General features: G+C 43.9%; 1 protein-coding gene across 1 annotated transcript in view; it reads left to right on the top strand.

Moving 5' to 3' along the window:
• Positions 1-9966: 9966 nt before the first annotated feature.
• The window catches only part of LOC134396269 (uncharacterized), a 298553-nt gene continuing 280634 nt past the window's right edge, over positions 9967-27885 (top strand). Inside the window, 2 exon segments of the mRNA XM_063122689.1 lie at positions 9967-10090; positions 10749-12216. Of these exon segments, the coding sequence (XP_062978759.1) occupies positions 10057-10090; positions 10749-12216 (1502 nt within the window). The 5' untranslated portion in view covers positions 9967-10056.

Raw genomic sequence — 27885 nt, 5'->3', positions numbered from 1 at the left:
CATGGGGCACTTTGTCAAAAGCTTTGCTGAAGTCAAGATATATTACATCCACAGCATTCCCACAGTCCACAAGGGAGGTTAACCAATCAAACAATGAGATCAGATTAGTCTGACAGATTTGTTCTTCTGCTGCCCTCCTGGTTACCACTTTTCAATAGGAAGGCCGTTCCAATCCTTCCAGTGTTTTATTGTCAACCCTCTTGCTGCTAACAATAAGAGGCTCACTAGTTCTTTTCTTTGCAGCTCACCATCGAATCCCATATATAAATCTTACAAGGCTAAATCTGGAGATGGCTGATCCCATTGCCAATGAGCAAGCTATTCTCTTAAAACACTGGTTTTACCTTAGGGCAGGCCCACCACATATGCTTATATGTTCCTTCTCAATACTCAGGGGATGCCCCGGCACTCACCATTGATAATTTCCTTGGTGTGTGATACCGTTTGTGGGTCAGTTTTACGATGAATTCCCTATTTTAAACCAATATTGTTTTAAGCAGTATTTAAAAATTTTTTAATCCCTTGCAAACCACTTAAAGGTATCTCTCTTAAGGTACAGTCAGCTTACGACATAAATAAATAAATACTACTACTACAATGCCAAACAATGCAACACAAAAAGATAATCATAATCAATAAAATTAGGAGTCAGAAATATAAAATCAAATTACACTAAAACAACAACACCTAAGTGCAGCTGACTGAAAGACAAGGACTGTGCTATGTTTTCTCTGTGGGCAAGTATGGATTTGCTATGGGCAAATGCTTTCATGGGCTTTAATATGTCCTGCTTTTATGGATGAAGCGAGCCCTGCTGTTCACATCCTAAGAGCGGGTGGAAATCACTGTTCCGTCCCTGTTTGGGGTTCAAGTGCAGGGAACAGAGAGGGCTTAGAATGGAGCCATGGGATGCATTGGGAGAGAAACTCTGGTTCATCATCAGACCTCTTATTTCCTGGAGGGCCGAAGGTTTTCCTTTCTGGAGCCTGAGATGGATTCAGACCTGCTCTCAAAGAAGGGGTCAAGGGGTGCAACCAGAGATCACTATGAGCAGACGTTGCCATGAGTGTTGAACTCCTCATGGCTAGTGGCTCCGTGGGTCCAGAATCTTCCTGTGTACCCTGAAAAGGCCTCACCTAACATTAGGGTGACCCTATGGAAAGGAGGACAGGGCTCTTGTATCCTTAACAGATGCCTAGAAAAGGGAATTTCAGCAGGTGCCATTTCTAAATATGGAGAATCTATTGAAATTCCCTCTTCATCACAGCAGTTAAAGCTGCAGGAGCTATACTAGAGTGACCAGATTTAAATGAGGGCAAAGCTCCTGCAGCTTTAACTGTTGGGATGAAGAAGGAATTTCACCAGGTTCTCCATATATGCAAATGACACCTGCTGAAACTCCCCTTTCTATGCAACTGTTAAAGATACAGGAGCCCTGTCCTCCTTTTCTCAGGGTCACCCTACTTGACCTCTCTCTTAGCGCATCTATTCGTGTTTAGAGTTCTGAAGGGCACCAGGTTGGGGAATGCTGTTCTGCAGCAAGGGCAGGCAGAAGGACGGAGGGCTCCCATGCCGGAGGCTGCTTTACGCACTCAAAGGGGAAACGGCTGTGGATCCCGCGAAGCCCCCAGGAGCAGATGGGGCGGCGATGCTGCAGGGGGAAGAAAAGACCCCCATTGTAGAAAAGCCCCCTTCCCAGGTCCGTGTCTCTCCCAGGAGCCTCTGCGGCTCTCTAGTGCTGCCTCCATGCAAGGGTTAAAGAGGAGGAGAGGGGGCTGGGACCTAGAACCAAGGCTGGATGAGGCCCCTCCTTTCCGGCCCCACACTTCCTCCCCCCCCCCATTGCAAAGGAGCCTGGGATTCTCCCCCTGCGCTTACGAGCCTCGTGTTTCCGTCGTCTGCAGCTTTTTTCCCCCTGCAAAGGAGCCGGTGAGTGCAGACTGCAAGGGGGTCCCAGGGGGGAGGGGGTGGAAAGAGAGCCCCCCAGGACAGGGGGTGCAGGTTTGGGGCAGGGGGTGGGTGGGAAGAGAGAGGGAGCCCCGAGCCCTCCCCAGGGGACTGACCCACTTGGGGACCCTCCAGCAGACCCCCGCCTTGCACCTCCTTCCTTCCCTATAACTAGGGGATCGCGGAAGGGAAGGCTGGAGAAAGGGGGGTCTGGGAGGGACACAAGAGGAAAGGTCCCAGGTGGGGAGGAGGAATGTCCCCCCTGCGGGCAAAAGGCTGCCCTGGTGCCTGTTTGCATTGCATTTTTGGTTTTGTTTCCCCTCCCTGATTTAAGCCTAGTGAATAAGCAAAATTAATAAGTCACTTTGGTCACGAAATAAATCCTGGGGCGCTTTTGTTGATTAAAAAGGGAGCCTGCTGCTGGTTTTAGGACGTCCCTCTTTGATGTGTTAAGTGAGCCCGATCTTCACATCCTGAGAGTGGGGAGAAATCGGTGTTACTCTGGTGCAATTTTGGGGTTCAAGTGCTGGTTGCAGAGAAGGCATAGAAAGGGAGCCATGGGACGCATTGGGAGAGAAACTCTGGCTCACCAGCAGACCTCTTATTTCCTGGAGGGACGAAGGTTTTCCTTTCTGGAGCCTGAGATGGACTCAGACCTGCTCTCAATGCAGGATCGTGAACAAGAGGCCTCCATGAGAAGAAGTTTCAATGTGTGTTTTACTCCTCACGGCTAGAGGCTCCCTGAGTCCAGAATGTTCCTTATAACCTTTTTTTTTTTTTACATTTAATTTTTTTATTTCCCAACAGCATTACATATAATACATACAAACAAAGGTATACATATAAAAACTACAACTACACTAAAAACATTTAAGGGTGCGGTTAAAGTACATTTTTTGCCCTCTTCATGCCAAAAATGCCCATTAATTCTTTAATGACCATTTATATATCAATAATAAAATAAAATAATAATAGTAATAATAAAATCCGCGAACAAATACATCCTTTTTCTCTGCCTCTTTCAGATATTCTATCAAAGGTTTCCATTCCAACATAAACATAGCTGTTGACCTTTATCTCATTATCACTGTAAGTTTTGGCATCTCTGCAAGATGCAGAATGTTCCTTCTATCCTGATACGACTGAACGTAACTTCAGCTGCCAAAAACCATGAGAGATAGTTTAGAATATACTGTTATGTGGTTGAAAGCTTTTCAAAGAACTGGGCATGTTTAGCCTGGAGGAGAGAAGATTGAGGGGAGACATGAGAGCACTCTTCAAAGACTTCAAAGGTTGTCACACAGAGGAGGGCCAGGATCTCTTCTCAATCCTCCCAGAGTGCAGGACATGGAATAACGGGCTCAAGTTATAGGAAGCCAGATTCCAGCTGGACATCAGGAAAAACTTCCTGACTGTTAGAGCAGTACGACAATGGAATCAGTGACCTAGGGAGGTTGTGGGCTCTCCCACACTAGAGGCCTTCAAGAGGCAGCTGGACAACCATCTGTCAGGGATGCTTTAGGGTGGATTCCTGCATTAAGCAGGGGGTTGGACTCGATGGCCTTGTAGGCCCCTTCCAACTCTACTATTCTATGATCATTGCATCTATCTACTTTGCTCCGGTGGAAGTTTAACTAGAGCTCAGAAGCAATTCAACTGCTGCTAGCTGGGTCTGGAACTCTTTACACGTTGTTTTCTGACACGCCTTAGGAGGAGTTAAACTGCAGTGTGTTTTGCAGAGTGTACACATGTATTTCTTCATAAATCATTGTGTGTTTCACATTTTGCTTCCGGATGTGACGTCCTTCTGCATTTACTTCCCTTATAAACCTTCTCTCCTCACCGGGAGCCCTGGAGAGCATGCTGTTTGTGGATTGGTGGAGCCAGGCCACCCCACCTGTTTAGTTGGGGGGATAAGTTAGTCAGTTTCCAGTTTATGGTCTCTGTTTATTTGGGGAAGGGTCATGTTGTTCGGGGCCCTGAAGGGTGGCGAAGGGACCCCCGTGCCATCAGGTATTAGGTAGCCAGGATTTTTTGTTCCTCTTTGGGTCGCTCTGACTCAACGGCTTGCCATGATGTGGCTTTTATTGCTCGTTTGAAGTTGTTCTCTGCTGTGGCCTTTTAGTTTCATTGTAACTTTCAGACTGTTTTCCCCCACACACACACCCTCCCCTGTCTCCTGTTAATTGTTCAAATGCTCAGGGCCTTACTCTGATTTAATAAATTGCCTGAAGCCTTGGTGAAGTGTGGTTATTTTCAGGTGAACTGGTTCCAGTTCCAGTGTTTCACTGGGAACCGGTGGGAAGGGGACGTCTGGGTTGGGAACTGGAACCCAGGTCTACCTTGTGTGCCTCCTTCATAATCTCCGTTTTAATTCCTACAGCGCAGTCCCTGCCTCAAAGGAGAAATTGGCATCCAAGGAAGGAGACTGTTTCGAGTCCTGGTGGGAGCAGAGATGGAGAAGCGAGTGAAGATGGAAGAGCAAAGCTTTGCAGGCCCTGAACCAGAAAACGTCTCCTGCAACATCCAGGAAGGGAGCAGTGCAGAGCCCTGGGAAGGAAGAGTGCAGCAGGACCAGCCTGGGAGCAACGCCTGCTCAGACGTGGAGCTTCAGCCCTTCAGGGACTTGTGCTACCAGGAGGCCATGGGGCCCCGAGGGGTTTGCAGCTGTCTCCACCACCTTTGCTGCCAGTGGCTGAAGCCAGAAAAGCACACAAAAGCTCAGATGCTGGACCTGGTGGTCCTGGAGAAGTTCCTGGCTGTCCTGCCCCCAGAGATGGAGAGCTGGGTCAGAGAGTGTGGAGCGGAGACCAGTTCCCAGGCGGTGGCCCTGGCAGAAGGCTTCCTCCTGAGTCAGGCAGAGGACCAAGAGCAGGTGAGAGCATTTCATCTTGATAACTAACAGGGACTGTGTTCTTAATACTTATCTCAACTTTATTTTACATGTCCTTCAAGGAAGGGATGCCCCAATTTCCAATGGTCCAATCCCCAAGTATAGTTGCTCTTCACGTGTAGAGCAGGCCCTCATTGGAGGATAGTTCAGCTAACACTGGATGGTTAAAATATGGAGTTCCCTACCAGAGGATGTAGTGATGGCCACCAATTTAGATGGTTTAAAATGGGGGTTAGACGAAATCCTGGAGGAGAAGGCTGTGAATGGCTACTAGTCCTGATGGCTATATCCTACCTTCAGGTGAAGAACCATAGTGGGGAGAGAATGCTGGACTAGATGGACCCTTGTTCTGATCCAGAATGGCTCTTCTTAGTTTCTTATGACGAGAGGAGAAGTGAATGGGTTTGTGAAGTTCTGGGGAAGGAGGAGATCCTTCTTCAACTGGTGTCAAGAGTCCTCCCAACAGAACAGGAATAGCATTTGTAGACACCAACCTCCCGTGTTTACAGTGGAAAATGCTGGATTTCAGGGAATGTCTGGGAGGTTCTGTCTTTCCTTCTGGCTGGTGTTCTAGCACTTTGCTTATAGAATCATAGAATAGCAGAGTTGGAAGGGGTCTACAAGGCCATTGAGTCCAACCCCCTGCTCAATGCAGGAATCCACCCTAAGGCATCCCTGACAGATGGTTGTCCAGCTGCCTCTTGAAGGCCTCTAGTGTGGGAAAGCTCACTACCTCGCCAAGCAACTGATTCCATTGTCGTGCTGCTCTAACAGTCAGGAAGTTTTTCCTGATGTGCAGCTGGAATCTGGCTTCCTTTAACTTGAGCCCGTTATTCCATGTCCTGCACTCTGGGAGGATCGAGAAGAGATCCTGGCCCTCCTCTGTGTGACAACCTTTTAATTTTTTGAAGAGTGCTCTCATGTCTCCACTCAATCTTCTCTTCTCCAGGCTAACCATGCCCAGTTCTTTCGGTCTCTCCTCATAGGGCTTTGTTTCCAGGCCCCTGATCATCCTCTGAACATGCTCCAGCTTGTCTGCATCCTTCTTGAAGTGTGTTGCGCAGAATTGGGCAAAACACTCAAGATGTGGCATAGCCAGGGCCGCATAAAGGGGAACCAGTACCTCATGCGATTTGGAAGCTGTATTTCTTTTAAAGCAGCCCAAAATAGCATTTGCTTTTTTTGCAGCCACATCACACTATTCAGCTTGTGATCTACAACAATTCCAATATTCTTCTTGTTCGTAGTATTGCTGAGTCAAGTATCCCCCCTCTTGTAAATGTTTCTATTTCCTAAATGTAGAACTTGGCATTTATCCCTCTTCAATTTCATTCAGCCCAGCACTCCAGCCCATCAAGACCTTCCAAGGTATTATCCATCCCACCCAATTTGGTGTCATCTGCTAACTTGATAAGCGTTCCCTGTACCTCCTTCAACATTTAATAAAAATGTCATTAGGATTGTCAGTGGTGTGGAGAGTGAAAGGAGAAAAGATTTTAAGAGTTTTAAGATTACAGTTTTTATTTAAACTAGTAGATTAAGCAGGTTAACTTGAATTTGAAGTAACTAAGAACAGCTAAACAAAAATAAACATTTTGTTTTGTTACCTCAAACTACATGTCTGCTTGGCTTTATCACCTGCTCTACAGTTACTATCATAAACATCTTATATATTTATTTATATTTATTAATTTATATACTGCCCCATAGCTGAAGCTCTCTGGGCAGTTCATAAAGGTTAAAAACAGTAAACATTAAAAAAAAAGTATACAAAATTTAAAACCATCAAAAACATAAAAACAGTATCCATTTAAAAACAACAGTTCTGGGGACTGTTAAAAACAAGCTTAGCGTTGTGAAATATTGTTAAATGCTTGGGAGAAAAGTCTTGACGTGGTGCCTGAAAGATAACAATGTTGGTGCCAGGCGAGCCTCATCAGGGAGATCATTCCACAATCGAGGGGACACCAGCGAAAAGGCCCTCTCCCTTGTTGTCATCCGCCGAGCTTCCCTCGGAGGAGGCACTCGGAGGAGGATCTCAGATGTTGAGCGCAGTGTACAGGTAGCTTCATGTCGGGAGAGGCGTTCCATCAGGTATGGTGGTCCCATTCTATGAAGCAAGTGCAGCTGTGGTTAATAATAATTAAAAAAAACACCACTTTGTTAATTTAAAAAACAAGTTGAGGGGCCGTACTGAAGATTTCAAGAACGGTGTCTGGGAACACACAGGTGACCATGGGCATCCAATTGGCTTCTCCCAGTGTAAAGTAGGATCTCTCATTTTGATCTCTCATTTTATTTATTAATTACATTTATATCTCACCGTTTTTCCTCCCAAGGAACCCAAGGCGCCGTACATAATCCCCCTCCTCTCCATGTTATCTTCACAACAACAACCCTATATGGTATGGAGAATGTGGATAGGGAGACATTTTCCTCCCTTTCTCAAAATACTAGAACCCAATGGGGTGATCCCATGAAACTGATTGGTGGGAGACCCAGGACAAATAAAAGGAAGGACTTCTTCACACAGCACGTAGTTAAATTATGGAACTCACTACCACAAGATGAAGTGTTGGCTGCAAATCTGGATGGCTTCAAAAGGGGGTTGGATAAATGTCTGGAGGAGAAGGCTACCCATGGCTACTAGCTCAAATCTTGAGCATGCATAGGAATGTGCGGTGAAAATCCAGTCCTGATGCCTATCAACTCTATAGGTTTCTCCCAATTGAAATAACCCCCTTAGCCTTCACAGCTCTACCTGTTGTAGGTCAACACATCCATCCATAGAACCACCATGCAATGTTGCAGTCCATCTCCAACACACCCTGAATTTCGGCTGCAGCGCTTCCCATCTTCTGCTGGATACTGGAGGGGTGTCTGGCGTTCTGCTCAACGCATTAGACCTGTTTGTTGCGGCTGGATAAAGCTACCATTCTGCCTGTCTTGTCTTCTGGGCTAGAAGGTGCAGGCAACACATCCAGCTCAACACCTGGGCAGGAGGGTGAGCACTCTCCGCAATCCAGAAAGCGATTCTTGCAGAAGGTGTGATGAATTTGTCCTAGCCAAGGGTTTTATGGGTGGAACTGTTGACCTACAACCAGGATGATCAGAGGTCTGGAAACAAAGCCCTATGAAGAGAGACTGAAACAACTGGGCATGTTTAGCCTGGAGAAGAGAAGATCGAGGGAAGACATGGTAGCACTCTTCAAATACTTCAAAGTTGTGACACAGAGGAGGGCCAGGATCTCTTCTCGATCCTCCCAGAGTGCAGGACATGGAATAATGGGCTGAAGTTAAAGGAAGCCAGATTCCAGCTGGACATCAGGAAAAAATTCCTGACTGTTAGAGCAGTATGACAATGGAATCAGTTACCTAGGGAGGTTGTGGGCTCTCCCATGCTAGAGGCATTCAAGAGGCAGCTGGACAACCATCTTTCAGGTATTCTTTAGGGTGGATTAGGGGTTGGACTCGATGGCCTTGTAGGCCCCTTCCAACTCTATGATTATATGTACACCAGTTTCTGGGGAATGTGGGCAGGAGGGTGCTGTTGCACTCATGTCCTGCTTGTGCTCTTCTTACGTTCTTATGATCACAGGAGAAATGAATGGGTTTATGAAGTTCTGGGGAAGGAGGGGAATAGCATTTGTAGATACCAAAGCTGCCGTGGTTACAGTGGAAAATGCTGGATATCAGGGTTTAACTCTTAGCCCACTGACAAAGACACAAGTTCCTGTTCTGTGTGGCTTGGATGGTAGATCAACTTTAGAAGGAGACCTGAAAGGTAAAGCGATTGGGAAATGCTGCCCTTGACCTTGACCTGAGCCATTTCTTTCCATCTCTAATCCCCCTTCTCTTCCTGGAATCCTCCCTCCTGCTCCAGGTCCAGGGGGTGTTGGCCAGAGCACCCACAGATTTCCCTGAGGCAGAGAAGGCTCCACCGGGCATCACACAGAGGCCGCTGGATGGGTGGATCTTGCAGGAGGGGGACGGAGGACCCTCCTCACTGGGTAAGGATTAGTGGACATATTTCCCCATGGTCTCCCTTCCTCAATTACACCTGAAGTGCATGAGCTGTCTTAATGTCCTCCCTGAGCCTGATTTTGCTGGGGGAGATACTCAAAAAGGAAATGTTGTTTAGTAACGTGGTTCGAGGGTATCAGACCCACTCTGGCCCGCTTCCCGGAGTGGGTCTTACACACTCAACAACTAAGGTCCTCCTCCAGGCGCCTACTCAGAGGGAAGATTGGAGGACGACAACAAGGGAGAGGCCTTCTCTGTGGTGGCCCCCAACTGTGCAACAATCTGCCCAATGTGGGTCACGTGGCACCGACATTGTTATCTTTTCAGTGCCAGGTCAAGCAATGTGTAATTAGCAATATGTAATTAATTAGCCTGGGTCTGTTTTTACAGGGCCATAGTTTTAAAACTTGTTATATTATTATTATTATTATTATTATTATTATTATTATTATTATTATTATTTATTTATTTATTTATTTATATAGCACCATCAATGTACATGGTGCTGTACAGAGTAAAACAGTAAATAGCAAGACCCTGCCACATAGGCTTACAATCTAATAATAGTAGTTTTACTACTTATATTAGTTTTATATGTAAGTGTATATTGTATGTTTACGCAGTTTTAAATATTTGGATATTGTTTTTAAGTGCTTCGGCTATGGTATGGTAAACAAATGCAATAAATAAATAAACACTGAAAATAAACAATGAAAAGGGGAATAGTTAAGAATGTTAACTTACCTTCTCACCTTCCCACCTTCTTTACCTTCCTCACAGGGAGCAAAACAACCGGCAGGGGAAGTGAACTGCTCCTGGGGGGTCCTTTTGGGCCTCGTTCGCTTGGCGGTGGAGTGGAAGCGGTTTCTGCACAGCCTGGGCAGGTAGGGGAGTCCTGGGGGCCTCCGTCCCCTGCACTTCTCTTTGGTCCTGGAAGAACCTGCCCCTTTAGCCTTTGCTCTTCTCCAAGATGGCTGCTGGGAAGGCCTTCAGTGTCACTCACAATGCTTTGGCATTCAGAAAGAAGACCTCACCATCCTTGTCTTCATGGATTGCTACATAATGCTTAAAGAGAACTTCATTTCTTCTTCTTCTTTCAGGGTCCGGTGACCTATGAGGAGGTGGCCGTGCATTTCTCGGAGGAGGAGTGGGCTCTGCTGGATCCAGGCCAGAGGACTCTGCACAAAGAAGTCATGGAGGAGAATCGTGGGATCCTGGCCTCTCTGGGTAAGGAATGGGATTCCTCTGGGTAAGGCTCCCTCTCTGCCTTCCTGCCAGATCCTGGAAGGTGGAATTTCAGCTCTTCGTTCTTTGTGTCAGTGCAGAATACAAATGTCATTGACTCCGAAGACCTGACAAAACATTGAGAAAAGCCCATTGATGGACTTGCTCTGTGGCAGAGATGGCTGCCAACCAATCTTACTTTGTTGCTGTAATTGCATCTGCATAATATTGAAGATGTTACAGATATTATTTTAATGATCTCCATGGAGGAGAGGAGAGTTAAGCCTTTTCAGAAGACAGCTCTGGACAGTTTGCTTTTCATTTTAAGATATAAGTAGACATTGAAAATAACCATTAGGGTTGAATTCCCACTTTCCAGTTCCCAGTTAAATGATTAGCTAGGAGAAAATGGCAGATTTTAAGTGTCTTTCATTTTTACAGTATTTTATGTTGTTCATTTATTCTCTCAACTACTTTATATGAGTTATTCCATATAAATGAAAGCATTGTATGGCAGTCTAGTTCTCCGTTCTATTGATCATCGGGATATTTAATATCTTTAGAAGGATCTGCCTCACCAGTTATTATTTTTTTTATCCTGTGAATGAAATCAGCAACCGTTTGTTTTGTTCCAAGACTATTTCTGTGTTTATACTTGCAGGTGATCACAGGGAGAGCAAGAAAAATGGCCCACACCAGAGAAGGAAAACTGAAACTGAAGAGAAAAGGAGAAACGAATCCATTTCTTTTGAAGGATCAGACGTCTGTGTAACTCCAATACTAGAAGCAACAAGTAAAAAGAACATTTGTAAAAGGAAGAAACAAAGTAAAACTCAGAAGATTCATTCTAACAAATATCAAAGGTTTCAGTGCTTAGTGTGTGAAAAACAATTCTCTTTCAACTCACAACTTAAGCTTCATCAAGGAATTCACACTGGGGAGAAGCCCTATAATTGCATAGAGTGTGGAAAGACCTTTGCACACAGCAGCAGCTTTAAGCTGCATCAAGGAATTCACACTGGGGAGAAGCCCTATAAATGCTTTGAGTGTGGGAAGACCTTTGCTCAGAGCACCAGCCTTAAGCTGCATCAAAGAATTCACACTGGGGAGAAGCCCTATAAATGCTTAAACTGTGGGAAGAACTTTGCTTGGAGCTCAAGCCTTAAGCTGCATCAAGGAATTCACACTGGGGAGAAGCCCTATAAATGCTTTGAGTGTGGGAAGACCTTTGCTCAGAGCACAAACCTTAAGCGGCATCAAGTAATTCACACTGGAGAGAAGCCCTATAAATGCTTAGAATGCGGGAAGACCTTTGCACACAGCACCAACCTTAAGCTGCATCAAAGAATTCACACTGGGGAGAAGCCCTATAAATGCTTAGAATGCGGAAAGAGCTTTGCTCACAGCGCCAGCCTTAAGCTGCATCAAGGAATTCACACTGGGGAGAAGCCCTTTAAATGCTTAAACTGTGGGAAAAACTTTGCTCAGAGCTCAAGCCTTAAGGAGCATCAACGAATTCACACTGAGGAGAAGCCCTATAAATGCTTAGAATGCGGGAAGACCTTTGCACACAGCACCAGCCTTAAGCGGCATCAAGTAATTCACACTGGAGAGAAGCCCTATAAATGCTTAGAATGCAGGAAGACCTTTGCACGCAGCACCAGCCTTAAGCTGCATCAAGGAATTCACACTGGGGAGAAGCCCTATAATTGCATAGAGTGTGGGAAGACCTTTGCACACAGCAGCAGATTTAAGCTGCATCAACGAATTCACACTGGGGAGAAGCCCTATAAATGCTTAAACTGTGGGAAAAACTTTGCTCGGAGCTCAAACCTTAAGGAGCATCAACGAATTCACACTGAGGAGAAGCCCTATAAATGCTTTGAGTGTGGGAAGACCTTTGCTCAGAGCACACACCTTAAGCGGCATCAAGTAATTCACACTGGAGAGAAGCCCTATAAATGCTTAGAATGCGGGAAGACCTTTGCACACAGCACCAGCCTTAAGGAGCATCAACGAATTCACACTGGGGAGAAGCCCTATAATTGCATAGAGTGTGGGAAGACCTTTGCTCAGAGCACACACCTTACGCTGCATCAAAGAATTCACACTGGGGAGAAGCCCTATAAATGCTTAAACTGTGGGAAGAACTTTGCTCGGAGCTCAAGCCTTAAACAGCATCAAAGAATTCACACTGGGGAGAAGTAGTATAAGTGCTCAGTGTAGTATTTATAGCATCATAAAATAGTAGAGTTGGAAGGGACCTACAGGGCCATCATGTCCAACCCCCCTGCTCAATGCAGGAATCCACCCTAAAACATACCTGACAGATGGTTGTCCAGCTGCCTCTTGAAGGCCTCTAGTGTGGGACAGCCCACAACCTTCCAAGGTAACTGATTCCAGTGTCGTACTGCTCTAACAGTCAGGAAGTTTTTCCTGATGTCCAGCCGGAATCTGCCTTCCTGTAACTTGAGCCCGTTATTCCGTGTCCTGCACTCTGGGAGGATCGAGAAGAGATCCTGGCCCTCCTCTGTGTGACAGCCTTTCAAGTCATTGAGGAGTGCTATCATATCTCCCCTCCATCTTCTTCTCCAGGGTAAACATGCCCAGTTCTTTCAGTCTCTCCTCATAGGGCCTTGTTTCTAGACCTGGTTGCCCTCTTCTGAACACGCTCCAGCTTGTCTGCATCCTTCTTGAAGTGTGTTGCGCAGAACTGGGTGAAATACTCAAGATGTGGTATAGCCACGGCCCCATAGAGGGGAACCAGTACCTCATGAGATTTGGAAGCTATACTTCTTTTAAAGCAGCCCAAAATAGCATTTGCTTTTTTTGCAACCACATCACACTGTTGGCTCATATTCAGCTTGTGATCTAGAACAAATCCAAGGTACTTCTCGTTTGTAGTATTGCTGAGTCACGTATCCCCCCTCTTGTAAATGTGCCTTTGGTTTCTATTCCCTAAATGTAGAACTTGGCATTTATCCCTTTTCAATTTCATCCTGTTGTTTTCAGCCCAGCACTCCAGCCTAGCAAGATCACTTTGAAGTTTGTTTCTGTCTTCCAGGGTATTAGCTATCCCACGCAATTTGGTGTCATCTGCAAATTTGATAAGCGTTCCCTGCACCTCCTTCAACATTTAATAAATATGATGAAGAGCACTGGGCCCAGGACTGAGCCCTGCGGTACCCCACTCCTAACCTCCCCCCGGATTGAGAAGGTACCATTGATAACCATTCTTTGAGTCTGATTCTGTAGCCAACTATGTATCTACCTAATAGTTGTTCCATCTAGCCCACTTTTAGCTCTTTTGTTAAATCAGAATATCATGGGTCACTTTCTCAAAAGCTTTGCTGAAGTCAAGATATATGATGTCCACAGCATTCTCACAATCCACAAGGGAGGTTACAATGAGATCAGATTAGTCTGACAGGATTTGTTCTTGACAAATCCCTGTTGACTCCTAGTAATCATTGCATTGTTTTCAAGATGCTTCCAGATTGACTTCTTTATAATCTGCTCCAGAATTTTCCCAGGGATGGATGTCAGACTGACTGGTCTGTCTTTTCCCAGGTTCCTCCTTTTTGCCCTGTTTGAAAAAGCGACAACGTTAGCCCTCCTCCAGACATACGGCACTTCACCCGTCTTCCATGATTTCGCAAAGATAATAGACAGCGGTTCTGAGAGTTCTTCCACTAGGTCCTTCATTACTCTAGGATGCAGTTCATCGGGCCCTGGAGATTTGAACTCATTCAAGGAAATTAGGTGTTCTTTGACTATTTGTTTATCACTCTCAGACTGCAATCCTGCCCCCTCAACTTCTGCGTCACTTTTTCCAGGGGGGTCATAGACCCGCTTTTGAGAGAAGACTGAGCCAAAGTAGGAATTGAGTACTTCAGCCTTTTCTTTGTCATCTGTTATCAATTACCCATCCTCGTTAAGCAGTTGAACCACCATTTCTTTCCTGTGTGTTTTACTATTCACGTATCTGGAGAAAGCCTTTTTATTGCTTTTAGCATCCCTCCCTAATCATTCTCAGGTTTAGCCACAACAACTACTCTTCTCTTCTTCTTGTTTGAGAGACCTTCTGAGTCTTGTTCAGTGCTGCATGGTGTCTCCTGTAATTCTTCCTCTGCAGACTGTCCTCCAGTGGCATCCTCCTGTAGCTGAAAGTGGTTGTTAAACTCTAATGATTACACCGGTGTAGAATGCCTTCTAGTTCTGCTCCTAACTGTCACCCTTTTCCAGGGAGTTTCCTCTTCATGTGGAGTTCAGGCAGGAACACGAACATTGCGAACACTTTGCAGGTCACCAGTGCTAGAGACTCCTTTCTGCCCTTATTGTCTACCGATCAGAGGAGAATTGCCTGTGCTTTGTCCTATCTTCTCTGAAGGTGCACAAGAAGAAGACCTGAGGAAAACACCTGGAAAGGCAAGTGTTCTTCAACAAATTAAAGTGCTTCAACGACAACTATCAACAGTATGGGATATGGGGGGGGGGGTGAATTTTAGTGAACCAAAGAAATTTGGAATCACCTAATATCACTATTAAATAATGATTATAAGTTATTTACAGCAATCTTGCGGAAAGACTGAAGAAAGTCCTACAAAAATTCATTCATGAGGATCAAGGTGGCTTCTTACCCAAAAGACAGATGGGAGACAATGTAAGAACAGTTTTAAATGTTGTGGAATATCTGGCAAAATATTGTGGTTGCAGAGAAAGCATTTTACAACTTTAGTTGGATTTTTTTACTTAGAACCTTAGAAGAACTGGACTTTGGAATAAATGTCATGAAGTGGGTGAAATCCATCCATAACTCTCAAAAAACACAAATAATGATTAATGGAGATGTGTCGAAATCACGTGAAATACAGAGAGGGACAAGACAGGGCTGCCCACTGTCACCGCTACTGTTTATTTTAGTGTTGGAATTGCTGGATTCAGATATAAGACAAGCTGAGAGAATTGGAGGAGTAAAGATAAAAAAGAGACCTATAAGTTGAGGGCTTTTGCGGATGATTTGGTCTTGACTCTGGAAGATCCTTTAAAGGATATCGAAATTTTGATAAAAAAGACAGGTTTTCAACTTGAAAAGAAGGTAAAATATTTGGGAATTGTTTTGACAAAGATGAATTGTATGTTATTTCATAATAATTATGTTAAGGTTTGGAATGGAGTTAAAAAAATATTTTGCAAGAAGGGAAAAGGTTCAACTGTCACTTTTGGGGAAAATTGCAACAATTAAAATGAATGTTTTGCCTAGAATGTTATTTTTGTTTCAAACAATACCTATTGTAACATTGGATTTACCATTTGAGCAGTGACAGAGAGAGAGAGATCTACATTTATACGGCAATCAAAAAAGCCAAGAGTTAAAATTAAAATATTGCAGGATGCAAAAGAAAGAGGAGGGCTGCGCCTACCAGACCTCAAAGTGTATTTCTCAGACTGCTGTTTAATGTGGATGAAAGATTGGGTGTTGCTGAAAAATAGGAGACTGTTGGAACTGGAAGGACACGAATTAAGATTTGGATGGCATGGCTATTTGTGGTACGATAAAGCCAAGGTTAACGTAGAATTTAGTCATCATAACCTAAAATGTGCTTTTTTAAGAATATGGGACAAATATAAACCAAGGTTCTGTCAGAAAATACCACTTTGGGTATCAGCCCAGGGGGCTATTTATAGAAGGGAATTGACAAGTATGCCTAAATGGTTGACATATAATGTTGTATTACAAATGTCACAAGATGAATATAAGTTAAAATCAAGGGAGGAACTGCTTAAGGATGGTCATACGTGTTTTGGTATGTACAAATTAGGTTTCCTTGTGCACAAGTCATGGAAAGGTTTAAAATAGACAAAAGAATGGTGGGTTTGAGCAATCAAAATCTGAATTTGAAATGACATTATGTCCAAATGATGAACATGTTATCTCAAAGATATATAAACTTTTAAACTTTTATTAAAGTACGAGACGGAGGATGAGCAGGTGAAAGACTGTATGATGAAATGGGCTCTAAACTTTGGATACAATGTTTCAATGGAACAGTGGGAGAATATTGGGGGGGAGTTTGAAATTTACATTATGTTCAAGACTTAATGAGAATTTTTATAAGATGATGTGCAGATGGTATATGTCTCCTGTACAGGTATATGTCTCTCTCGGTTGGACTACTGCAACCTTCTTCTCTCTGGCCTGCCTTCGTCTCACATCAGTCCGCTGGTCTCTGTCCACCACTCTGCCGCTAAGATCATCTTCTTGGCCCGCCGCTCTGACCATGTCACTCCACTTCTGAAATCTCTTCATTGGCTTCCAATTCACTCCAGAATCCAATATAAACTTCTCCTGCTGACCTTCAAAGCTCTTCACTGTCTTGCTCCTGCCTATCTCTCCTCTCTCATCTCACACTATCGCCCCGCTCGGGCTCTCCGCTCCTCTGATGCCATGCTTCTCGCCTGCCCAAGGACCTCCACTTCCCTTACTCGGCTTCGTCCTTTTTCTTCTGCTGCCCCTTACACCTGGAACGCTCTTCCAGAACACTTGAGAACTACAAACTCAATCACTGCTTTTAAAACTCAGCTAAAAACTTTTCTTTTCCCTATAGCCTTCAAATATTGAGTTTGTTCTGACTCTATACTGTTAGCTTCACCCTACCCGGTGCCTGTTTACACTTCCCTGTGCCTGTTCGCACTCTCCTTCCCTCTTTATTGTTTACTACAACTTATTCGATTGTAAGCCTATGCGGCAGGGTCTTGCTATTTACTGTGTTATCTGTACAGCACCATGTACATTGATGGTGCTATATAAATAAATAAATAATAATAATAATAATCCTGTAATGTTGGCTAAAATGCATAAGAGTGCCTTGGGAAACTGTTGGAAATTAGGAAGAGGAGGAACCTTTTATCATCTTTGGTAGACTTGTAAAAAAGCCAAAGCATTCTGGATACAAATACACTCTTGAATTCAAAAAAATTCTCAAGACGAACATACAAATGAAACAGGAGCCTTCCTACTGGGACTAATGGTTCAGCTGAAAGAGAAGGGGGGACTTTATTTCTATATATGACAACGGCTGCGAGAGCGTTGTGTGCACAGAAATGGGAGCTGAACATTCACCAACAATGAATGAATGGATGGATGTTGAAGATGTTGGAGTTGGCAGAGATGGCAAAACTCACATCGATAACGAGAGAAAAGTCCACATCCACGTTTATATCTGAATGGAAACCTCTGATAGCGTTTTTGCAAGAAACCGAGAGAAATGATGTATTTGTCTGTGGAGACATAGTTAAGATAGAAGAAAGAAATGAATTTGTTTACTGTGTTAAATGTAATGGAGGAACGAGAAAAGATTGTCCGCATTACTAATATGAAGAAATCCGAAAGTACACCTTAACCTTAGATGATTTTTTAATTGTATTTTTGTTTGTATTTTTGTTTGCACTCTATGTAATGTTCTTGTGGTATGGATGTCTGTGATTTTTGAAATAATTAAAAAATTATTCCCTCAATCTTCCATCGAGGGATTTCTATGGTGGGGTTGGTTGGTCTCACAACAACATGCCGAGCCCAGGCATTCCCCACCCACCCTTCCCATATTGCTACTTTGAATTGTTTCTGCCAATGTTGTGGTGGGCTTTCAGTGATCCAAACCGGCAATGTTTGAAATAGAAAAAAAAATGCTTTTGGCACCAACATCATTTGAATGGCTACTAAACTCTCCTTAAGGCCTAACTGTTGCTTCTTCCACTTCCTAGGGGTTTTTGAGTAGCACCCCTTGCTTGCTGATGAAAATGTGAATGTTGAATGTTTGTTTATTTCGGTCATTGACCAGCACAGCAGGAAACATCACAATAATATTAAAATCCCCAATATACAATAAAATACATACATAAAATACAAAAAACACGGCAGTCTCAGCCTAAGTCTAAGGTACAATAAAATTCTTCAACATCAATTTCCGTCGGCTTATGGCAGCCGCACAAAGACTGGCCACTTTTAGAGTAACCTGAGGATTCTGATCCGATAGAAGATGTTTTATGTAATATTCATCTGATCTATCGGGAGTTCGCTGCACGATAGAGGTTATAAATGTTTGGCGCAAATCTTGATAAAAGGAACAATACAGCAGAACGTGGCCTTCTGTTTCCACTTTACCCATCTCACAGGGACATACCCGTTCTTGGTAGGGTCCATTTCCAAACCTTCTATCCAAAAGGGTTGAAGGTAGAACATTAAACCTGGCCAGAGTGAAAGCTTTCCTGAATTTAGGAATATTCAAGTCCACCAGATATTTTGCATAAGCAAATATCCTCCCATTCTCTCTAAATTCAGGATACCTTGAAGCCAAACTCAAATGGTTTTGCAATTCCGTATCCCAAATACGTTGTTGAATTGTCATTTTAGCTTTTTTATAACCAAGAGCAACTAGGGCTTTTGGTGAGACACCCAGAACTCTCCGTTTTTCATATAGCGTAGTTTTCCATTTTGTCTGGAATGTATCAATGTCTGTGGGGCAAAAATCAGCTTCAGCCAGTAATGAATCCTAAGGATCCATATACGGGCCTCAATAGAAATTTGCCCTGTCTCTAAACGGACAATTACATTTGGGACACAACTTGGGACTCCCAACACTGAACACAAAAACGTAGTCTGAGTGACTTCAAAGGGGGCAAAACTTTTGTATGCACACAACTGTGATCCATATAACATCTGGGAGATGGCCTTCGCCTTGAAAACTTGAATGGCTGAGGGAATATATTGGCCTCCTTTCGTATAGAAAAAGTAGAGGAGAGCCTTGATGCTTCTCTGTGCATTCTCAATTGCATTTTTAGTTTGCAAACTCCATAAGCCAGAAGAATGAAATGTTCTACCCAAGTATCTAAAGGATGAAACTTGTTCAATGGGATGGTTGTTAATCTGCCATTTATGCTTTTACCTTCTTCTGGAAAAAACCATTAACCTTAGATTTAAGATGGTTAATCAACAGTAATTCATTTTTACAATAGAGATCTAACGCTTTTAAAAGACGTCTTAGTCCTACACTTGTTAAGGAAAGCAGCACAGCATCGTCGGCATACAGAAGTACTGTCAAGGGCTTATTTGCCAATTTTGGGGGATGGGAACATACCTCCCTCACACTTTTAACTAATGAATTGATATAGAAATTAAATAGAGTAGGTGCAAGTATACAGCCTTGCTTTAATCCATTAAAAGTTGGGATTTGATCAGTTAGGTGTCCCACCCGATCACAACTTATCCAAAGATAAGTGTTCTCATATAAGCAGCGTATGAGAGTTAAGAGACGTCTATCAATATTTGTATCCTCAAATTTTCCCCATAACCTCTCTCTTGAAATTCGGTCAAAGGCCGATTTGAAATCAATAAAGGCTGCATAGAGAGCTCCTCTAACTTTTGATGCATATTTTTCAACCAGGTGTTGGAGAACCAAGCCTTGGTCAATAGTAGATCGCCCAGACCTAAATCCTGCCCGTTCGTCTTCTAGAATGTTTTCTTGATCCAGCCACATAACTAGTTTTTCATGAAGATGGCTGGCATACAATTTACTGATTATACTTAAAAGGCTGATGGGTCTGTAATTTGCAGGGTCCGATCTTTTCCCTTCTTTGTATATTGGGATGATAATGGCAAGCCCCCAATCTTCTGGGATGCAAGCCGAACGATCGATGTAAGTGAATAGGGCTGCCCAAACTGGCGCCCACCACTCTTTGTTGGCTTTAAGCAGTTCTGGAGGGATGTTGTCTCCACCTGGTGCTTTTCCCTGTTTCAGTTTCAGGATAGGGTTATTTATTTCAGAAACAGATACAGGGGGGCTACTCGGGAGCACTATTAATTAAAGCTCTTGGAAACTGTCGGGAGACTTGCCCACTTGCATACATAGTCTAGAAATGGGATTCCCAAACTTTAGCAGGGATAAGATACTCCGGTCTAGCTGTTATATTTGGCCAACCCCTCGAGATAACTTTCCAAAAGGTGGCTGAATCACCCGCCCTCGATGCGTCTATTAAACTCTGCCATGCTTCCTTTTGGGCTCGCTTCTTTTTCTCTTTAATCAGAGCTTTATATCTCCATTTGTGCTCAAACCATTCCTTAGGAAGTACTGGAAGATTTTGTTCCCTGTACTGCCTGTATTTTTTTTTAACTAAGAGGTGTTTTAAAGCAATGCAGTCTTGCTCAAACCACCTTTTAGATTTATTGGACAAGGAGAGTTGTTGTTTACCCTTTTTATGCTTCAAGCAATTTTGAAGGGAGGAGATCAATACTTGGAATAATGATACTGCTTTTTCGCAGACCACCTAATCCGTGAGGATCTCATTTCTCCCTCTGCAATCATTGGAAAACTGGGATCGGCGTGCACATTAAGGTTTCTCAGGTTTAGGGATAGCACTAAGGGTAGGTGGTCACTCTCAACACGGTTACCCACCTTGAGCCCAGTCGCCCTATTTAACAAATTATAAGAGACTATGATATAATCGTTCGTTGATGTACCCAAACTAGACAGGAAGGTAAATTCCCCGTTCATATCACCCTTTACACCGCCATTCAAAATGACTAAATCAAGTCTATCATTTTCATAAGGCATAAGCCGGTGTAATTACAACCCTTATCCTTATTGCCTATCAGGCAGGGGGTGGGCCTCCTCTGTTGCAGGTTGGTGTTCATGGAAATGGGCATACAAGGCAGCATCATTCTGACCAGTTCGAGCATTAAGATCACCCGCCAAGATCACCGAGGCTTCAGGATACAAATCTGTCAGCTTATTGATATACTCCTCCAACTTTAACCAATCTTCTTTAACCAATTGCTTTTCCCTATGTGGTGGCATATATACATTACACTTTAGAATCAACGCGGTGGCCAAATAAGACAGGGGCTCCAATCTCGATAGGGAGGCCCTGATGCTTGTAGCTATTAGAATACCCAGTCCTCCTTTGGGCCACCCACCTTTGTTACTAGGAGTTGCTTCTAAAGAGTAGGAGGCAAAGCCATTTATAGATAGATCCTCTTTGGCCCATGTCCTTGAAGAAGTAAAATCTCATGTTTTTTGATGAATTCCATAAAGGGGGGATCTACCACTTTACTTCTCCAGCAAAGGAGTGTTGGGGTTAGGTTTTTACCCACAGAAGGAAAAGGACTCTAAAGAGTTAAAAAGATGTCCTTGGCCAGATTGTCTCTGCCAGGAGAAGTCCAGTATGAAGCAGATTCTTCCCTGGCCTACGTGCGGTACGAGATGTACAAGATGAAGAGACTATTGGTTAATTGGGCCAAGGAGAAAAGTGTATTTAAGAAGTCCATGTTGTATGGCTTCTTACTGCTGGAACTTACTGCTGGAACTTACTGCTGGAACTTACTGCTGACATTATCAGACTGCTGATGTTATACTGCTACGTTGTGTTGCTGTACTGTTGGTGAAAGGACTGTATATATGACCATTTATTCTGTAAGTAATTTAGTGTCAGTAAAGCTTCTTACTGACCAAAGACCGTGAGTGCTTCTTTTTGTTCCTAAATTCAAGCTGAAACCATTTCCAGACTCTACGCTGCTGCTATTTGCACTCTGCTATATATTTTTGGGTAAGCAATTACCCCGATAGGTTATGCGCCCAGAGAAAGTCTGGAAGGCATAATTTTTGGTTGCTGGAAAGCTTGAGAGCAAAGGAACGCTGGAGGGAAAGACGGAGTCGAGCTCAGGCAGTTCATCGAGCTCAGACGGGTCTGTATCCAGTGTGAGTCGCGCTCCAGCCCAGCCGGTGAGGATGGCCCAGGTTCAGATGGCATCCAGTATTCCGGTGGAACGGCTGAATGAGAGAAATTACTTAACGTGGTCATTCAAGATGGAAATGTTTTTGAAGCGGGACAGATGTTGGAACGTCGTGAGTGTCCCGAGGCCGGTTGGTCAGACTGCTCAAGAAGCACAAGTGTGGAAAGAGCAGAATGAAAGGGCCAAATCAAACATTGTCTTGAGTATGGAGGACTCGCAAATTGTCCATATCAACAGAGATGAGACGGCAAGAGACAGCTGGAATGCGCTGAGACAGATTTATGTGCGTGCGTCGGCAAGCACACGGCTGAGCCTCACCAGAGAGCTGTATCGGTTAAAGTTGGAGGAGGCTGGAAGTTTGGCAAATCATCTCCAACAGGTGAGATCTCTATTTGTCTAGTTGCAGGAGGTCGGAATCGTTTTTACGGAAGAGCATAAGTGCTACCTGATTTTGGGGTCGTTGCCTCAAAGCTGGGACGTTCTGACAACCAGTCTGGAAAGTATGAAGACTGATGAACTCACTCTTCATTACTTGACGGGTCGTTTGCTCCAAGAAGAGAAACGGCGTCTTTCCAGGAAGGAGGAAAACTGCCAGGAAAGGGTTAAGCAGTCAGCCCTTGGCAGCGGAGAAAGAATGCAGAAAGATAAGAGTTTCCAAGGCAACAGTGTGGAGAGAGCCGCAGTTGCAGTAAGAAAGTGTTATTTTTGTAAACAGCCGGGCCATATCAAACGCTTCTGTAAAAAAAGGAAGAAGGGAGTTACACAGGCTGGAGAGGAGAAGGAATGCTCGAATGCATTTGTCTCAGCCACAGTGAGGTGTAACGAGGCCCAAGAGGTTTGGCTGATTGATTCTGCGTCGTCCAGAACAATTTCTAATAATCCAGAGGCGTTTCGGAAGTTGGAACCAAGCAAGGTGAAGTCAATCACGCTTGCAGATGGACGAACGTCGAGGGTGGAAGGAATTGGCTGTTGCTACGTTCCATGTCTGCAAAAGGAGTGTGAACAGGTTCTGTATGTTCCAGATTTAGATTTTTGTCTCCTTTCTGTCAGCGCTCTAACGTCTGAAGGATACGTTGTTACGTTTCAGAAGGATGAGTGCCAAGTGATTAAGGATGGACAAAAAGTGGCACTGGGACATGTTAAAAATGGACTGTTCTACATGGGTGCAGGTAAAGAAAGGGTGTCACAAACTGGTAACGTGCCAGACCATAAAAATTGTGTTCATGAGTTGCACAGGCGTTTAGGTCATGCAAGTTTTAAAGTGTTAAGTCACATGCCTCAAGTGTGTACAGGGTTAAGCTTGCGAAACTGTAAAAATTTCTTGGATTGTTCAATCTGTCATCAGACCAAATCCCGGGTGCAGAACATCTGCAGGAAAAGTGACAGGGTGTCACAAAAGCCTTTTGAATTGGTGTTTATTGACTTGGTAGGGCCATTCACGCCTACACAAGGGGGATCCAGTTACGTGCTTGTAATTCTGGATGATTACACACGCTTTAGTTGGTGTTATTTACTGAAGCGAAAATCAGAAGCTTTTGAAACATTTAGGGATTGGAAAACTTGGGCGGAAAAGTTCTTTAACAAGCCCATTATTTCTGTGCAGTCGGACCGTGGGGGTGAGTTTGTTTCTGGAGGGTTCTGTGAGTGGTTTAAGAAAACAGGAATCACACACAGGTTAATAGATCCCCAAACTCCTTTTCAAAATGGGTCAGTTGAGAGAAGAATTGGAGTACTTCAAATGAAGAAAGATTCTCTCATGGCTGATGCAAACGCTGAGCAAGATTTGTGGGGAGAAGCATTTTTAACCGCAAACTATCTGTGTAATAGAACCTGGAGCAGGGTTACAGGCAGTTCGCCTTACTGTTTACTTTTTGGTTCAAAGCCAGATTTGTCTCACTTGAGAACATGGGGGTCTTGGGCATACGTGCATATCCCAAAGTCCAAAAGGTCTAAAGGTGAAACCAAGTCTGTGAAATTACGTTTTGTGGGTTATTCTGGCATGCAATCCAAATCTTGGCGTTTTTCCCTAAGTCATGGGAAGGTGGTTGTTTCTAGGTCTGCTACTTTTCAGGAGGCAGGTTGGGACAGGATACAAGGTTCCCAAGTTCTGTTAGAAACCGTGAACAACCAGGAAAAAACAGTAACTCAGGGGTTAACTTCTCAGAGCCCTCACATCTCTGAGAAAAGTGTTTCCACTCCCAAAAGCAGAAGGGAGGAGGGAAATGAAAGGGAGGAAGAAATTTCCAGTGTACCTCGTCGTTCACAAAGAAAAAACAAAGGAATTCCACCTTTAAAGTTTTCAGATGAATTCAGTGTTTGTTATGTGAAGTCTGAACCTGAGAGTTACAGTGGTGTGTTAAAATTGCCTGAACAAGAGCAAGAAAAGTGTTTTCAGGCAGCGAAAACTGAAAGGGGGTGTTTTCAAACACACGTGTCTGTATGCAAAGGGGCAAGCAAAAGAGTACATGATTGTGGAGCTAGTGGTTCGTCTACTGGTGGCAGGGAGTTCCCAAGACCACATTCAAGAAAACTCAGCCCAAAGCTGCAGGAAGGGTTGAAACTGAAGTCTCTGGGGAAAGTTAGGTGTTACCTTGGTGTAGAGGTAGAAAAGTTTCCAAAGGAAATTACCTAAAAAGCCAGAAGCAGAAAGTTTTAAATTGCTGAAAGTTTGCAAGTTGGAAGATTGCAAAGTAATTCAACGCCCCAAAGCACAAAGTTTTTCAACATTGCTTGGAAGAAGAAGAAAAGAAAAGCTTACATATAAATAAGTCTCTGGGAAATGTAAAACACAGAGAAATGTACACAATGTTGGGATTGTTGTAAACATGTAAAGTTGATTTCTTACAGGTGAAATGTAATGAAATGTAAATTGTATTTTTTCTGTAGTTAAAAATGAAAGGGTGTTGGGGTTAGGTTTTTACCCACAGAAGGAAAAGGACTCTAAAGAGTTAAAAAGATGTCCTTGGCCAGATTGTCTCTGCCAGGAGAAGTCCAGTATGAAGCAGATTCTTCCCTGGCCTACGTGCGGTACGAGATGTACAAGATGAAGAGACTATTGGTTAATTGGGCCAAGGAGAAAAGTGTATTTAAGAAGTCCATGTTGTATGGCTTCTTACTGCTGGAACTTACTGCTGGAACTTACTGCTGGAACTTACTGCTGACATTATCAGACTGCTGATGTTATACTGCTACGTTGTGTTGCTGTACTGTTGGTGAAAGGACTGTATATATGACCATTTATTCTGTAAGTAATTTAGTGTCAGTAAAGCTTCTTACTGACCAAAGACCGTGAGTGCTTCTTTTTGTTCCTAAATTCAAGCTGAAACCATTTCCAGACTCTACGCTGCTGCTATTTGCACTCTGCTATATATTTTTGGGTAAGCAATTACCCCGATAGGTTATGCGCCCAGAGAAAGTCTGGAAGGCATAATTTTTGGTTGCTGGAAAGCTTGAGAGCAAAGGAACGCTGGAGGGAAAGACGGAGTCGAGCTCAGGCAGTTCATCGAGCTCAGACGGGTCTGTATCCAGTGTGAGTCGCGCTCCAGCCCAGCCGGTGAGGATGGCCCAGGTTCAGATGGCATCCAGTATTCCGGTGGAACGGCTGAATGAGAGAAATTACTTAACGTGGTCATTCAAGATGGAAATGTTTTTGAAGCGGGACAGATGTTGGAACGTCGTGAGTGTCCCGAGGCCGGTTGGTCAGACTGCTCAAGAAGCACAAGTGTGGAAAGAGCAGAATGAAAGGGCCAAATCAAACATTGTCTTGAGTATGGAGGACTCGCAAATTGTCCATATCAACAGAGATGAGACGGCAAGAGACAGCTGGAATGCGCTGAGACAGATTTATGTGCGTGCGTCGGCAAGCACACGGCTGAGCCTCACCAGAGAGCTGTATCGGTTAAAGTTGGAGGAGGCTGGAAGTTTGGCAAATCATCTCCAACAGGTGAGATCTCTATTTGTCTAGTTGCAGGAGGTCGGAATCGTTTTTACGGAAGAGCATAAGTGCTACCTGATTTTGGGGTCGTTGCCTCAAAGCTGGGACGTTCTGACAACCAGTCTGGAAAGTATGAAGACTGATGAACTCACTCTTCATTACTTGACGGGTCGTTTGCTCCAAGAAGAGAAACGGCGTCTTTCCAGGAAGGAGGAAAACTGCCAGGAAAGGGTTAAGCAGTCAGCCCTTGGCAGCGGAGAAAGAATGCAGAAAGATAAGAGTTTCCAAGGCAACAGTGTGGAGAGAGCCGCAGTTGCAGTAAGAAAGTGTTATTTTTGTAAACAGCCGGGCCATATCAAACGCTTCTGTAAAAAAAGGAAGAAGGGAGTTACACAGGCTGGAGAGGAGAAGGAATGCTCGAATGCATTTGTCTCAGCCACAGTGAGGTGTAACGAGGCCCAAGAGGTTTGGCTGATTGATTCTGCGTCGTCCAGAACAATTTCTAATAATCCAGAGGCGTTTCGGAAGTTGGAACCAAGCAAGGTGAAGTCAATCACGCTTGCAGATGGACGAACGTCGAGGGTGGAAGGAATTGGCTGTTGCTACGTTCCATGTCTGCAAAAGGAGTGTGAACAGGTTCTGTATGTTCCAGATTTAGATTTTTGTCTCCTTTCTGTCAGCGCTCTAACGTCTGAAGGATACGTTGTTACGTTTCAGAAGGATGAGTGCCAAGTGATTAAGGATGGACAAAAAGTGGCACTGGGACATGTTAAAAATGGACTGTTCTACATGGGTGCAGGTAAAGAAAGGGTGTCACAAACTGGTAACGTGCCAGACCATAAAAATTGTGTTCATGAGTTGCACAGGCGTTTAGGTCATGCAAGTTTTAAAGTGTTAAGTCACATGCCTCAAGTGTGTACAGGGTTAAGCTTGCGAAACTGTAAAAATTTCTTGGATTGTTCAATCTGTCATCAGACCAAATCCCGGGTGCAGAACATCTGCAGGAAAAGTGACAGGGTGTCACAAAAGCCTTTTGAATTGGTGTTTATTGACTTGGTAGGGCCATTCACGCCTACACAAGGGGGATCCAGTTACGTGCTTGTAATTCTGGATGATTACACACGCTTTAGTTGGTGTTATTTACTGAAGCGAAAATCAGAAGCTTTTGAAACATTTAGGGATTGGAAAACTTGGGCGGAAAAGTTCTTTAACAAGCCCATTATTTCTGTGCAGTCGGACCGTGGGGGTGAGTTTGTTTCTGGAGGGTTCTGTGAGTGGTTTAAGAAAACAGGAATCACACACAGGTTAATAGATCCCCAAACTCCTTTTCAAAATGGGTCAGTTGAGAGAAGAATTGGAGTACTTCAAATGAAGAAAGATTCTCTCATGGCTGATGCAAACGCTGAGCAAGATTTGTGGGGAGAAGCATTTTTAACCGCAAACTATCTGTGTAATAGAACCTGGAGCAGGGTTACAGGCAGTTCGCCTTACTGTTTACTTTTTGGTTCAAAGCCAGATTTGTCTCACTTGAGAACATGGGGGTCTTGGGCATACGTGCATATCCCAAAGTCCAAAAGGTCTAAAGGTGAAACCAAGTCTGTGAAATTACGTTTTGTGGGTTATTCTGGCATGCAATCCAAATCTTGGCGTTTTTCCCTAAGTCATGGGAAGGTGGTTGTTTCTAGGTCTGCTACTTTTCAGGAGGCAGGTTGGGACAGGATACAAGGTTCCCAAGTTCTGTTAGAAACCGTGAACAACCAGGAAAAAACAGTAACTCAGGGGTTAACTTCTCAGAGCCCTCACATCTCTGAGAAAAGTGTTTCCACTCCCAAAAGCAGAAGGGAGGAGGGAAATGAAAGGGAGGAAGAAATTTCCAGTGTACCTCGTCGTTCACAAAGAAAAAACAAAGGAATTCCACCTTTAAAGTTTTCAGATGAATTCAGTGTTTGTTATGTGAAGTCTGAACCTGAGAGTTACAGTGGTGTGTTAAAATTGCCTGAACAAGAGCAAGAAAAGTGTTTTCAGGCAGCGAAAACTGAAAGGGGGTGTTTTCAAACACACGTGTCTGTATGCAAA

Source organism: Elgaria multicarinata, chromosome 3 (assembly GCF_023053635.1).
Source record: "Elgaria multicarinata webbii isolate HBS135686 ecotype San Diego chromosome 3, rElgMul1.1.pri, whole genome shotgun sequence".
In the NCBI taxonomy this organism is placed as follows: Eukaryota; Metazoa; Chordata; class Lepidosauria; order Squamata; family Anguidae; genus Elgaria; species Elgaria multicarinata.
Note: the sequence above shows the minus strand (reverse complement) of the source record. Positions and strands in the feature narration are given on the sequence as shown.